Source organism: Rhinatrema bivittatum, chromosome 2 (assembly GCF_901001135.1).
Source record: "Rhinatrema bivittatum chromosome 2, aRhiBiv1.1, whole genome shotgun sequence".
NCBI classification, from domain to species: domain Eukaryota; kingdom Metazoa; phylum Chordata; class Amphibia; order Gymnophiona; family Rhinatrematidae; genus Rhinatrema; species Rhinatrema bivittatum.
Window position 1 is genome coordinate 332833795 of NC_042616.1, and position 15752 is coordinate 332849546.

The 15752-nt window shown below is 43.9% G+C and overlaps 1 protein-coding gene across 6 annotated transcripts in view; it reads left to right on the forward strand.

The window, feature by feature from the left end:
• Positions 1-15752, forward strand: part of PDE1C (phosphodiesterase 1C) — a 1569255-nt gene that overhangs the window by 1339144 nt on the left and 214359 nt on the right. For all 6 annotated transcript variants that reach the window (XM_029589797.1, XM_029589798.1, XM_029589801.1 and 3 more), the window contains 2 exons: positions 7898-8018; positions 14920-15095. In XM_029589797.1, coding sequence (XP_029445657.1) covers positions 7898-8018; positions 14920-15095 — 297 coding nt within the window. The remainder of the gene's footprint in view (positions 1-7897; positions 8019-14919; positions 15096-15752) is intronic.

A 15752-nucleotide genomic window follows, 5' to 3' on the forward strand; every position in this document is an offset into this window, starting at 1 on the left:
CCCACTCACATGGAAATTCTGGGAAACCCAACAGAAGAGGTTTATTTTAAGAGAGACCAACTTTTCAATTAAATCTGGTGCCAACTGTAATTGATGTGGACTCAAAACATCCCCTGCCATTCAGAATATGGGTTCACAGGTTGGTGAGTAGCAGATAAAATGTGTTGCACCAGAGGTGGACCCTTGGGCTGAAGTGAGTTGATGCTACCCGTAGGAGGGATCCTACGGGTCCCCACCATCGGCAGGGGAAGAGGGCTGATGGATAGAGGCCGGCTGGCACTTCACCAATACCAGCCTTCGTTCCCTGCAGGTTGAGCCTTTGGGTGCCGGGGCCGGCTGGACTTAGGTGGCCTCCATCAGTGGTCGTCGATGGGTGGATCGAGATCAGCCCAGAGGAAGCAACTAGTGTAGTAACAGTCTGTATTGGACGAGGCGGAGCCCGGAAACCCGGGCGCCAATAGGAACTCTCAGTCTGACTGAGGGCACCCGAGCAAGAGCAGGCAGAGGCCTGAATGAATCACGTCCAGGACAAAGGCTGAAGAGGCGTCTTTAAGCAAGCTGGGTTCAAGACTGGTGGCAGGCTGGAAGCAGTGGCAAGCAAGGCTGAGGTCTGGATGAGGAGAGTCAAGGATGGTCAGACAAAGCAGATGTCCAGGGCTGGAGAGAAGCAATGGCGTGATCAGGCAATGCATAGGTCCGGGGTTGGAGAGAGGCAATGGAGTAGTCAGGCAATGCAGAGGTCCGGGGCTAGAGAGAGGCAACAGAGTAGTCAGGCGATGCAGAGACAAACCAGGTTAGCAATCCGAAGGAGAGACGAAGGAACAGGAATTCAGGAACAAGTAAACAGGAAGGAAGGCAATCAGGATCAGGAACCAGGAACAGTAGAAGCAACGAGCACTCGACTAGTGAGGGGACCTGTTGTAAAGGCGATTTGAGAGAGCACAGCCCGGGCTTATATACCGGTTGCCTTGATGTTTTTCTGGACAATACAGATTTTGGAGGTACTATACAGAAAAGATGGAGGCCTAAAATGTTTTAAAATGTCTTGGTTTTAGCCCTCCAGCTGCAGGTTAGCATCTGATCCTCCCCTGCAATTATACAATATAGTCTGGGGCCAATGTAATAAAGTGCACCCAGCCAAGCACACATCTTAACGAGCAGTTGGACATGCGTTTTGGATGCGTGGCCATAACCCCTGATGCAATAATGGGATCAGGGCGTCCAAAATGCATGTCCAAACAAAGGCGTGGCTAATAGCACTCATCACATGTAAATGCCAAGTAGATGAGGCTATTAACTATTTTTCCGTCGATAAGCAGGCTGAATTAACCTTGCTATCTGGGTGACGTCATCCGATGGTGCTCTTGCGGACCTTCTCTCTTCAAAGATAGAGCTTTGATCTGCTGCGCCTATGGTCTCTTCAGACTTCTTTTTTCAGCGCTCACACACGGACGTTTCTTTCTCTCATCGTGTCTCCTTATTTTAGAGGTTTATTTTCTTTTTCTTTCGCACCAGTGATACCCCAAAAAGTTCTTTTCATTGCTAACCAGCCATGTCCAAATAGCCTGGCTTTAAGTAATGTCAATGCAGACACATAATGTCCATCACTGACAACCATAACTACTGCTGCCTCTGCCTAGGCCCAGATCGCAATAGGAGTCATGTCAAGACTCCGGCCACATGTCTCCATGGTGCAAAGGCAGAGGGCAGCGAAGATAGCCCTCCTCTGAGACAAGGAGGGAGCTTCTTTACCTTCGCGAACCATGCACCCTCCCTGAGGAGCTCAATGCATTCTTCCCTGGGCCTTAAAACCACTGCCCACAATGTCCACAGAAGGTCTTCCTCGATGAAGTCACAGGTGAAATCAAGGAACAAGCATTCATCAACAGTGGGTCAGAAGGTCACTTTGGCACCTAGCAAACCCAAGCAATGGCCTGTGGTGTACACCAAACTTGATTCAGGAGCAGGTGCACCGTCAGCGTTGTCAAAAGCTTCAATTCGACACACTGACCAAGTGATAGTGTCAAGTTCTAAACAACCGAGTCATCTTCTGGACGCATCCACGCAGTCGACTTGGAAGACATCAGATAGGAGCAACCATACTGCTCCAGCTTCGACTCATGAAGCATTGGCACAGACGTCTAAACGGGTGCCGACTCATGAGGTTTCAACGCAAGCTACCGTGTGCGCCAAGACTCATGATGCCTCAATGCAGATTTGGTGTCCCTCCACGCATGATGCCTTCACAATGCAACTCCCGGAGCTTTTGACACATGTGTCATCCAAAGGTGATGGCAGACCAAAATTCACTTTTTCTGATAGGGCAGAAGAGCCCCAGGGGCCTCAAAGCCCGCATTGCAAGAAAAAGAGAGAAGACCTTACATCACCATCTGGTAATAGTCACGGTGTGGACCTGATCCTTGATATCTCATTGCAACCACCTTGGGCTTCCTCTTCCAAGCCTGCTTCAATCAATTCCAGATCTTCCTCCTCCCAGGGAGAACATACTGTACTCAGATTTGTCCACATGATCCCATCTTAGGGGTCTCATTCTTCAAGAGGAGCTTTCTCTGAGAGACAAATGGGTTGGACCAGAGAAAGGTTTCTGGGACCGGAGACAACCTCCCTCTGATATACTTTCTGCAGCTATACGCCCTCATGGGAGATGGTCTCCAGCTACTGTCATTTTGGAGAAACAGCGGCTTCTTCCTGATCCACCTCTGAGCCGATCCCATCAAGCCATGGACCAGATTTCATCAATCATAAAGAATCTATTCTCCTCTTTGCACCCAGAGATTTTGTCCCCTCATATTCCAGGTCTGAGTGGGGAAGGGATTCAGGACCATACATGTTTTTCTCTGGTGAAGCCTGTATCCCCGGATCAACATAAATGGGGTGGATCTCAGCCACCATCACCTCAGTCAGTCCACCCGAGCTCTCCTCCAGACCTTTCACCCACCAGCTCAACGGGTATACCAACTGAGTCTCCAGAAGAACCTCCAAACCACTCTTCTCCTCCGGAGGTTCTAACCAATTTATGGTTTGTGGAGAAGCTTGGCAATATGCTGGGAGTAGAGATCCAGAAACTCCCTTACCCTAAGGAGGAAGTCTTCAGGATCCTAAGATCCTGGAAGTGTCAGTTCAACTTTTGGCTCTGCCTTCCCATAAAGTACTGGATGTGGTGCTGTCAAAAATGTGGGAGTCCCCTTACTCCAACCTTCCAGTCTCCAGGAAGCTGGATTTGAAGTTTTTATTATAGAAATCCTTGACATATAGCGTCATCCAACTTCCGCATGCATCAGTTGTCGAATTGGCGATGTAACATGCAAAAAAATCAAGGCTGCATGCGTCTGCTCCTCCAGGGAGAGCACACAAGCTCCTTGAGGACTTTGCCAGGAAAACCTTTCAAAATGCAGTGTTAACATCCTGGATCCTACAGCACCAGTTTTACATGATCCAGTATCTTTATGAATGACTGCAGTTATTAAAACCATTCTTACGTTTAGAAACAGGCCAGCAACTAACGTCTCAACATTTTTATGATCTGGAAGGGTTTACGGCATTTGTGAGGGCAGTTTATGAGTCCTTTGACACCTCCTCCCGATCCTCCACCACTGCCATTGCTGCTTGTTGAATAGCTTGGCTCCGTTCCAGCTCCATTAGGGAAGATGTTCATGACAGACTAGAAAATCTGCCATGCTCAGGCAAGACCCTATTTGGCGACAGACTGAAGGACACAGTATCCCAAATCAAAGAAGAAAACATTGCAGTATAGTCTTTGTTGGTGACATTGGATTCTCAGGCTGCAGTGAAGACGTTTTATCATCATTATTGTAAACCTTACTATTATCAGAGAAAGTCGATCAAGCATTTTCAGCCATTCAGGCCTCAGACATATCAACAGTTTCAGCAAACTCATTCACAGTGCCAACCTGCTCAACCTAGAGGTCGTCAGAAGAACTACAAACAACAGAAACCATCACAGCCAACAATCCCAAAACCCCCCTCAGTCTTTTTGAAGACAGCCCAGCTATAGCCTCACTTGCCAGTGGGGGGGCAGGATACACCATTTTTCCTTGGAATGGAGTCAGATCACATGAGATCAGTGTGTTCTAAGGATCATGTGCAAGGGTTATCATCTAAATTTCAAGATCAAACCTTCCCTTCCCTGTCATGTCAGCCCCTTGAAGGATGTTTTTCAACAACCTCTTCTGGAGCAAGAGATCCAAACCTTGCTCCAATAGCAGGTCATCCAACCGGTAGTAAAACACCAAATCAATACCGGTTACTCTCCCAGTACTTCCTTATTCTGAAACTCTCGGGAGGACTCAAGCCTATTCTAGACCTATGATCCCTCAACAAACACCTTTGGAAGGAGTTCAAGATGATATCCCTTAAGTTGATCCCACCATTGATTCAGAAGAGTGAATGGATGTGTTCTTTGGATCTCAAAGATGCCTACACTCACATTCCAATACACCCTTCTTTTTGGCAATTCCTGTGCTTTCAGGTAGCTTTGAAGCACTACCAGTACAAAGTCCTACCCTTTGGCCTTTCCTCAACTTTCAGAGTTTTCATCAAATGTTTGGCTGTGGCAGTGGCTCATCTAAGAAACCAGGGAATCTGGATTTTTTTCCTATCTGGATGACTGACTCTCAACCAGTTATCCCTACATCTGCAAATGATATTCACTTGCCTGGAGTCCAGGCCATGTATATTGTGCGTGTGTATTGTGCTAGTAAAATAGCTGCCACATGAAAAAATGGACGCTCATAAATTGAGCATCCGTTTTCTTAACCCACGCTTTGCCACGTGTCCTGGGCTCATGATGCCATGGACATACTAGAGAAGCACAATTTATCCCTAGTGCATCCGTTTTAGCGTGGCAGCTCATTTACATATTGCATCGAGCATCCAGGACAGGTAGATGTGTGAATGTTAAAGAATGTGTACCCAGTTTGGTCGCACATTTTTACACGCACTTTATTGCATCAGCCTGTATGTGTTTGGGTAGCTACTCTATATTCAGTGTGTATTGGATACATTTATTTGTAATCATGATAAAATTACAAACAACCACAATGATCAACACACTATAAATTGTTGTGGAAATAAGCAACCATCATCCCAATGAGCTCATGCTAGCTGTATAATATTACATTGTCAGTACAGATACAAAATTAGATTGTAAAGCCCTGTGGGGATAGGGAAATACCTATAGTGCCAAAAAGCAGAATATAAAAATCTAAATTTATAAAGCAAAATATGGCTCTCCATTATAATCATCAGTCTTCCATATTTCCACTATTTTTGCTTTTTGCTGCATATAAACACAAATTCATTAAAGTGTACTTATTCATTGAGGTGCACTTATTGGTCCTGGGGAATTCTGCGCTACTGCAGAACACAGAATTTACGCAGAATTCCCCCCTGCACAGAATTGCAATTTTCTGTGCAGTATTTGGTGAAGATGGAGGAGCCCTGGCATGCCACAAGCAGAGCCCGTCCAGCCCTGGCATGCCACAAGTGGAGCCCGAACCCGCTTACAGTGTAGATATAGATCCTGGCATTCTGTTCGCGCAAAGATGAAAGCCCCAGGGTGCCGTGAGTGGAGCCCATCAAGCTCACAACGAAGATGAAGGCCCCGGTATGCCATGGTTTGTCTTGCCAAAAGTCCAGCGGGGGTCCGGGAGCGACCTCCTGCACTCGAATCGTTTTGCCGTACAAAATGACGTCAGGAGCGTAGGAGATCGCTCCCGGACCCCCGCTGGACCCCCAGGGACTTTTGGCCAGCTTGGGGGTCCTCCTGACCCCCCCCCAAGCTGGCCAAAAGTCCCTGGGGGTCCAGCGCCGGCCATACGCCGTATGGCCGGCACCATTTTGTACGGCAAAACGATTCGAGTGCAGGAAGTTGCTCCCGGACCCCCGCTGGACTTTTTGGCAAGTCTTGTGGGGGTCAGGAGGCCCCCCAAGCTGGCCAAAAGTCCCTGGGGGGTCCAGCGGGGGTCCGGGAGCGATCTCCTACGCTCCTGACGTCGGAGGACAAAAAACAAAATGGCGCCGGCGCTACCTTTGCCTGACAGGGCAAAGGTAGCGCCGGCGCCATTTCTACAACGCACCGGAGGGCCGAGAGTAAAAGATCACACCGGGACCCCCCCTCTGGACCCCAGGTAATTTAAGGCATTTTGGGGGGGTTCGGGAGGGTGGGGGATTTATTCTAAAGGGTCGGGGTGGGTTTTAGGGATGTTTTAGTGTGCCGGTTTTCCCGCCCTCCCCCTTCCCCTCCCCCTTCCCCCGATTTACGATTTTTGACGATAAATCGGGGGAATTCCTATTAAATATCGCCTTTAACGATTTTTGACGATTTAAAATATATCGTACAATATTTTAAATCGTCAAAAAACGATTCACATCCCTATTAAAGACTGTCATGTATATTGTGTTATTTTGACCAATATAAAGTATACAGACTTTTACATTTTTGTGTGCCAAATTTTACATTTTCTTTTTGTGCAGAATTCCCCCAGGAGTAACTTATTCTATGGAAATCTCAGACGTGACACTGGCTCAAGTTTTTGTGTGTCTTGTGACTGCTTCAGGGTTACTCATCCTTTTAATGGGGGTCTGTCTCCAAAATCATTATCTCTTAATGTAGAACATTTTAATATCCACATAGGCTTACTTGAATTCCAACACATTGTTGGCCATATTTCTTTGTCATGACAAACCTGCAAGAGTCAAATCAGAATTAAGTCACAGTAAAAATATAGTCAGATCATAATCTCATCTCAATCCTCAAATACTATTGGTCCATTCACCTTCCTCATTCATGCCTTGAGATTTTATAGATTTCAAAGAAAATATCCAAAACTGCTCTTTCTAGTTTAACAAAGATGGTAAATGTCCCGCATGTTCCGAGACTTGGACTGGTTCAATGATAGACCATTTCAACTCACGAAATGCATGTTTTCTCTGCAAGCAATGTCTAACCTTCTGTGCTTGTTCCTTGCCAATATTTAACCAACTGCAGTGCTTCCTAAGCCAGATGCTTTGCAGGATGCTTGGCATGCCCACATTTTCAAATGTTTAGGCTTTATAACTTTTGGAGTTATGTTCCTACATTGGTGTTTTTGGAGTGGACTGGGAAGGAACTTGGTTTAGGCCCGATCGTGTCACCGCACGCTTTATTTTAAAAATCCTCCCCGCGCATGTGCATGTGGGAAAAAGTATTTTATAACATGGCACATGCTGATGCCACATGTTATAACATCGCATCCATGTGCGCCCGCCAGGAACCACATGCACATGGACACACGTGCACTTTTTAAAAATCGACCCCTTTATGTGGATTTCCAGCTGAAAAGTAATAGGCTCCTTAATTTGGCTGATAACTGGTACCTGACTTAGGGGAGCCTAAATTTAGGCTCTCATCTGTTTTGGAATATCAGCCCCATCTGATTTGGATATTGCATACATAGTTCACGATCATTATAACGAATAGTTTGTATTACAAACTGTTCAAATCTCATTTACTTTTTTTTCAGGAATAGTAAAAGCATCTGTGCATTTATTGGTCCCAATTGTGTTTTCACATTTGTCGAACATTTTGTTAACAATATGATTTGTACCTGTCCTCAGCTGTTGCTGCAACAGAATTTCAACATGTATCATTTTTCCAGACTTCCAAATAGCCCTTCCTTTTATCTCTTCAGTTTGGAGTAGTGTAATAAAAATATTATGGTACTGGGAATTGATTTAGATCTATGACATCAAGGCCTCTGAAATATATTTCCACCTTCCGGTTTACTTCTTGCCCGTACCAAGTTCCCAGTGCTATAGCAGATACTGCTGTTTTGTTGAGAGTTCATTGTCTTTTTTTTTTGTGTGTATTATTCAGGTTTTATTGATTTCATTGTGGAGCCCACGTTTACTGTGTTGACTGACATGACAGAGAAGATTGTAACGCCTCTCATTGAAGAAGCATCACGGTCTGGACTTGCTGGATTTAGGCGTTCAAGGTTAGTAGAGTAACAATGCTTACTTTCATCATTTGGTCAAGCCTTTGTCAGCAATGACTAGTGCAGTCTTTTTCATGCTATGAAAAAAAAAAAAAAGTTGAAGAAGCTCTGTAAATATACTGTCATTTTGTTGTAGCATATTCAGAGGGACAGGATCTAAGGGCATATAGTATACACTGTAAGAGTGTAATTTTCTAACGTATTTACATGCATAAATCCGGATTTATGTGCATAAGCAGGCTTTTGATAATTTAACCTGGGGATATGGGGTTTGTGCAGAGAAAAGTAAGAGCTGTATGTGGGTACTTTTCTTCATACTCACAGCAGGGCACTCCAAGGGGCAGAGTTGAGATGAGAAAGCATTATTTACATATTTTTTTATTTTCTCCTGACCAAGCTACTAAAAATATGATTTACTATTTGAAAACAAAAAAACATTTTTGTGTTTTCACCTTTATTTTAGGTTTGTTTAAAATGGAAACATAGATCGGTTCATTCGTTCCATTTTACCATTTAGATTCAAATAAATTCACACCCCTTGTCTATTAAAATAGGGAAAAATCTTCAGGTACTTGTGAATGAAAGCTCATGGCACCTGAATCCCATCAACTGGCCATAAAGAAAAAGAGAACAAATAGAAAGAGCAAGGATGCACAAATGCTACAGAAAATCCACATTTTCTATAAAAATTTAAGAAAAAAAAGAATACATATGGTATTAGCTATGTAAGTTCAAATTAATTTCAAATTTGCTATTAAGTCTAAGTACGCTTTGGGACTCTGTAAAGTATGGAACATATTGTATTGGATTTTTTTTTTATCTGCTCCAGATTTTTCTAGACCTGTTTTGGACTTTTGTCTTAGTCTTTTGGGGTGAGTCTGATTAATTTTTTCCAGTGGATCTGGTGAAAATTAAATTTTCCTGACAAACTCAATTCAGTTTCTGTGGTGAGTTTGATCACACATTGTTTGATGAAGGGTAAAAACTATACCCCCCACCCACACACACACACTAAAAAATTTCCAAAAGGAACCATAGAGTTAACTGTTTTAATCAATGTGCTGGTAAAAGCAATACACATACTTTAACAAATAGCCTAGTTAAAAAGGACTTTATTCAACCATTATTCAGTCTATTTCATTACTAGTAACAAAAGCTACAAGCACCACACCACATCCTTGGAAGATTTAATTCTAAAAATGCAGAGTAATGCATGTAGGTTGCAAGAACCAAATTGAGGGGTACAGTATTAGAGACAAAATTCTTCTAAGCAGAAAAAAAGAGTGGGATCTGAAGGTGACTGCATCTGTAAATCTTAAGGTGGCCAATCAGTGGATAAAGTGATGGCAAAAGCCGGAAAGATGCTTGACTGCATAGGGAATGGTTATCAGAAAAAGGGAGGTTATATTGCCCCTGTATAGGTCCCTGGTGAGACCTCACTTGCAATACTGTTTACAATTCTGAAAGCTGCACCTTCAAGTGGATATAAACCAGCTGGAGTTGGTCCAGAGTGTGGCTACTAAAAAGATCAGTGGTTTTCATTCTAAGGCATATGGAGATAGACTTAAAGATCTAAACATATATATCCTCGAAGAAAGGTGAGATAGGGGAGATATGAAAGAGACATTTAAATATCTCAAGGGTTATCATGCACAGGAGGCTACAACAAGGGGTCATGGGATAAGGGTGAAAGGGGATAGACTCAAGAATAATCTTAGGAATTATATCTTTACAGAGTGAGTGGCAGATGCATGGAATGGCCTCCAGGTGGAGATAGTGAAGGCAAAAACAATATCTGAATTCAAGAAAGCATGGGATAAAAACAGGGGATCTCTGAGGGAGTGATGAGAATTGGAAGGGTTACATAAATTGGATGGATGGGTAGACTTAAAGGACTATATGGTCATTTTCTGACATGTTTTTATGTTTCTATGAATTATATGTTGTAAAGTATAATGAAATCATGTCAGTTGTTTGATTATATCATATATCATAAACCAGGGGCTTCCCATATCTGTCCTGAGGATTCCTAATCAATAGGATATCTACAATGAATATGCATGAAAGACATTTGCATATAATGGATCTCCAATGCATGCAGATTTATCTCATACATATTCTTTTTGGATATCCTTATAGCTTGACTGTCTGTGGGGTCCACAGGAAATATTTGGGATGCCCTGCCTAAATAGTCACAAACTGTCAAGAAAATAAAAGTGTTCATAATGAAACTGCACGGATCCCTCCTCATATCTGATTGACTAATGTGAGCTCAGGTACTAACAGATGAGCACCGCTATTTGCAGTCTACGAAGAAGGCTTCTAGTATATGATATTGGACTTCTGTTATAATGACTAGTTAAAAGTGGCAGTGTGACAGCACAAATCTTAAGTAACAAATAAACAATGATTATGAATTTCTTGTGGAATCCACCATTTACAATAATTGTCTGCCAACAGTTTGGAGCTAATAACATTTTAAGGGGTTTATATATTAAGCCACTGTAAAATGGGCATGGTAGCGCAGGGTACATGCTATTTTAATTCTAATGGTACATTAGGCTTTGATGCCCAATATATCAAACTAATAATATACAGAATATGTCAGCATTACTACGGCTAAGCTAAAGATAGTGCAGCCATGGTAATGCTGCTTCTTTTTGCATATCAGGTTTCCCTGCACTAACCAACCCAAAGTTGTCAGTTAGCCAGCCAATTTCTCCACTCTATTTCCACCTCCCCTGAAACAGTGTCTGGTCTCTGCCTCCTCCACTTCCTGAAACTATATTTTCCAAAACTCTTTGGGACTTCTAGGCCCAACCACACCAAAGTTCCATGGACCTCCCAGGAACAACTCCCTGTCATCACCCACCCTTTAAAAGAATGGTAGTAGTAGTAGAAGAGGACCGGAAGGCTCATCTGCATACTGCTCCCAGCATCCTCGGGAGAGGAGTCCAGAGGTCACCACAAATGATCCAGGGATTGAATTCCATAGCTCCATCTTCCAGAGTCCCCGCACCCTTTGCAGTAGAAGAGTACTGGAAGCGCGTGCCTAATAGCGCACAAATCTCAAACCCTTCAATTAACTGAGTGAAGATTAATTTAATGGTGGTAAAGAGGACTGGTAAATATAGCTTTGGGAAATCTTTGGACTTATAAAAGTTTGGTGAAAGGTGAAATAGAGGGATATATTATTTAGAGTTTGTATGTATCTGAGGTAATAAGCAAGCCAGAGATAGTTAATTCTAGTGTCTGTCTTTCTTTCCCACCCACTCAACCCTTGATTTTTAGGCATGAGACACTTTCTCATTAAAAATAAATCAGGGTCTTATCTAAATCATACTATTGTACCAGCCCTTATTGAAAGTTTAATCATCCCCTTGTAGGACACTAGCTGATTAATTAGTAAATTCACCTGTAAATTTAAAATACTCTAATTCCAACTCCCTTAGTATCCTAAACTTAACTAGTAACTCAATAAAACTAAGTTGATGGCAGCAGTCCAGCAGCAAGAGTGGGGTTTTCCAGTCTTTTGCATTGAGTGTCACATGTATGATTTTTTAGCCGCCGGTAAGAGATTGTATGTGTGCACTTGGTTCAAAGAACTCCTGGCTCTCAGGGAACGAGTCCGATCTCTGGAAGCTAGAGTAGCAGACTTGGAGGAGCTGAGGCAGACAGAGAGGTACATTGATTGAGACCTTCAGGGACTTAGTAGCCAAGTCCCAAATCCAGTCTCGCAGCCCCAGTGCTGCCTTGGATCGGAAAGGTCTCCCAGAAGGAGAACATCACCCTGGTGTAGCAGGAAGTGATCCTGTAGCAAAGACCTGTTCTCCAGGTGATGTATTGTCCTCTCGCACTGAGGACAAGTTTCCCAGGGCTACTGCCCAGGAGGGAAGGGTTAGTCTGGCCATCATAGTTGGTGATTCAATTATTAGAAATGTAGATAGCAGAGTGGCTGGTGGACGTGAGGACCGCCTGGTAACTTGCCTGCCTGGTGCGAAGGTGGCAGACCTTATGCGTCACCTACTTAGGATTATAGACAGTGCTGGGGAGGAGCCGGCTGTCATGGTACATGTGGGCACCAACAACATAGGAAAATGTGGGAGAGAGGTTCTGGAAGCCAAATTTAGGATTTTAGATAGAAAGCTGAAATCCAGAACCTCCAGGGTGGCATTCTCTGAAATGCTTCCTGTTCCATGTGGAGGTTCCAGAGGCAGGCAGAGCTCCAGAGTTGTAGTGTGTAAATGAGGCTATGGTGCAGGGAAGAGGGATTCAGTTTTGTAAGGAACTGGGGAAACTTTAGGGAAGAGGGAGACTTTTCCGAAAAGATGGGCTGCACCTTAACCAGAGTGAAACCAAGCTGCTGGCACTAACTTTCAAAAATGAGATAGAGCAGCTTTTAAACCAGAACAATGGGGAAAGACGACAGTCACTCAGCAGTGCATGGTTTGGAGAAATGTATCCTTGAAGGATACTAATGAAACAGGAGAGTTAGGGCATCCCAACAGAGAGGTTCCAATAAAAACAAACGTAGTCCATGTGCCTATATGTAAAAAATCACTGAAGCTAATGATTTCCAAATTATCCCTAACAACTGAAAAGCAGGTTGTTAATACAAACAAAAAACACACTTTGAAATGTCTGTGTGCCAATGCCAGAAGTCCTCAAATAATATTGGTCCATTCACCTTCCTCATTATTATTAATTGCATCAGTAGCATGGGATCTTCTTGGTGTTTGGGTAATTGCCAGGTTCTTGTGGCCTGGTTTGGCCTCTGTTGGAAACAGGATGCTGGGCTTGATGAACCCTTGGTCTGACCCAGCATGGCAATTTCTTATGTTCTTATGGACAAAGTCTGAATTCCCTTTATCCACTTCCCAAATTACAGTGGGCCTTCTGGGCCTGACACTACCCTAAAACACATTATTTCTGAGATCATGACCAAACTCATCTAGCCCACAAAAGTCAATACACATTCTGGGTCTCTCCCAAACCATTAGCAGGCCTATTGGCTCTCCACCCTCCTCAACTCCACTCAGACCCAACTGAATCCCCAAAACTGTTTCTATGTTTTCACCAGAAGGAAGAAACCAAGGTCTATTGAGGGTTGTTTTTTGTTTTTCTTTTGGGAGGGGGAGGTTGAATGATGGGTGGGCCCAGAGACCTGTTGATGTTCCAGAGGGGTAGGAAGTGTGTCTTCTCCCAAATGTTTCAGGGGACATGGAAGAAAACAAGGTGGACCTACATTGCCAAATGGCTTATGTTCAATTAGCCTGGCTAGTTTGTATCTGGCTAGGTTAGTTGCTGGCATAAGTTCAAAACCTGTGATATAAAAGCTGTTTTTGACTGCTTCAGTCGCTGGTCACCAGCTGTTAAAAAAGAAAAACATAAAAAACCACAGCTGGCAAGCAGTGGGACCACATTAGGTTTAATCTTCTTTACCAATAATGAGCCTGACTTCAGTTCAGGGGAAAATAATGGAAACTATTCTAAAGATCAAAATCACAGAGCATATAGAAAGACACGATTAATGGAACACAGCCAGCATGGATTTACCCAAAGGAAGTCTTGCCTCACAAATCTGCTTATTTTTTTGAAAGCGTTAATAACGTGAATAAAAGTGAAGCAGTAGATGTCATTACTAGTCAATTCTATATAAATATTTTATTGCGGCCGACAGAGTCGATGGTCAGCTCTGATAAAATAACACCTCATTGAAAAGTGTTAAATGTCTGACGGGAATCCCAAGATCCGAAAAGCGGGTCCCAAGGCTCCCGCCGCACATTTAAAGTGGCAAAAAACATAAAAAATAAAATCTCGAGGCCAGAAAGGGAGGGGTTAAGCAGGGGTCAATGCTTACCCCGTCTCAACCCGGAACTGTCAGTCGAGGCAGCCACCAATGCCCTCAAAATGTGAAAAATACTTGAAAGTATATGCTTGGCGGCAACAGAGGACCCCTTCCCCCAACAAATAGTTAATTTCTTGCCCCAGTGCCCCTTCCCATACCCACCCCCCTTGAAGTGCCTATATCAAAACCCCACCCCCCAAAATGCCATGATTTCAACACTCACCACCGTTCAAAATACATTTTTGGAAAAAGTTCAGGACCCCTCCAATCCTCATACCCGTTCCCCTCCAGAACCCCGCCTTATCTTTAATTGGATCCTATGTTGGGGCTGAGTACACCTCCGCACCCAATCTGGTCGGCGCCATTTTCAGAAATGGCGCCGACCTGACCTTGCCCCAGCCATGTGACTGGGGTAAGATCCGGGGATTAGACCCAGGCCATGTGGGCAGGGTTTTGATGTAGGTACCTCAAGGGGGAGGGGGCGGTATAGGAAGGGGTGCCATCTGAGAATCTGACACTTTAGCGTTGCTATGGCAATGCGCTGTGTTCTACATATCTTTAGCTTGGTACATCAGATGTTAAAGCTCATGGTGCCTGGTTTTAACATTGTTTAGTACATGCACCCCATAGAGTAGGAAACAAGTTAATTTTTAAGCACATAATTTGAATTTATGGATTTTTGTAACAAAATGATGGCAAATGCCCTATGAACTCCCTCAGTAAAATATAAAGTACAGCTTTATTCAGCATAACATTCTGAGAAGTAACCAATCATTGTATATGATCATTGTTAAAGCTTTTGCGTTTAATCTACTACAGCGGTGGTTCCCAAACATCCCTGGGGGACATCCTAGCCAGTTGTGATTTCAGGATATTGGCAATTAATATACACAAGATAAATTTGCATGCAATGGAGGTAGTACATGCAAATCTGTCTCATACAATTCAGTGTGGACACCCTGAAAACACGCTAGGGAGTGCCCTAGGACAGGTTTGGGAATTACTGTACTACAGTATAATATTCATAATATGGTATGCCATCTTGTTCTGCAGTTTGAATAGCATTAACACCTCAGAAGTTAAAAGATCGAGTGTCAAGAGCACTGGATCAGAAGGAAGTGCCTCTCTTAACTGTTCTGTACTCACTGTGGACTTCAAAACTTTTAAAGCCACCTGGACTGAAGTAGTGCAGCAAAACCGGGAGAAGTGGAAAGTAAAAGCAACCAAAGGTAATTGACCTTCAGGACTCCTTCCCTCCACAAAAAAAAAAAAAAAAAAGTTAATAAAGTAATGAGTCTAATGTTCTCATTTTCTTCTCTCTGTACTTTCTTTTTCTGTATCGTGTAAAATATATGGGGTAGATTTTCAAAGAAGCGTACAGGTGTACATGTGCATGCGCTACTCGGCATGCGCACATGGATGCCCGATTTTATAACATACGCGCACAGGTGCACGCATGTTATAAAATCGGGGGTCGGCGCGTGCAAGGGGGTGCACTATTGTGCATCCTGAGCACGCCGACGCCCGCGGCCTTCACCCGTTCTGTCCCAGGCCGCTCCAATTTTGGAACGGCCTGTGAGGGAACTTCCCTTTCCCGTACTCTATCCTTCTCACCCCTTCCCCTAACCTTTCCACCCCCTAGCCCTATTCTACCCCCCCCCCCCCCCCCCGAACTCTATCTTACCTTTTGCGCCTGCCGGCACACGATCCTCCAACACAGCGGCAAATGGCCGCTGTGCTGGAAGCCTCTGGCCCTGCCTCGCCCCTGGACCACCCCTTTTTTTGAAGCCATGGGACTTAAACGTTTCCCGGGGCTGTACATGCGTCGCCAGGCCTTTATAAAATAGGCCCAGTGCGCTAACCCCCCTACGCGCGTAAATCCTCTA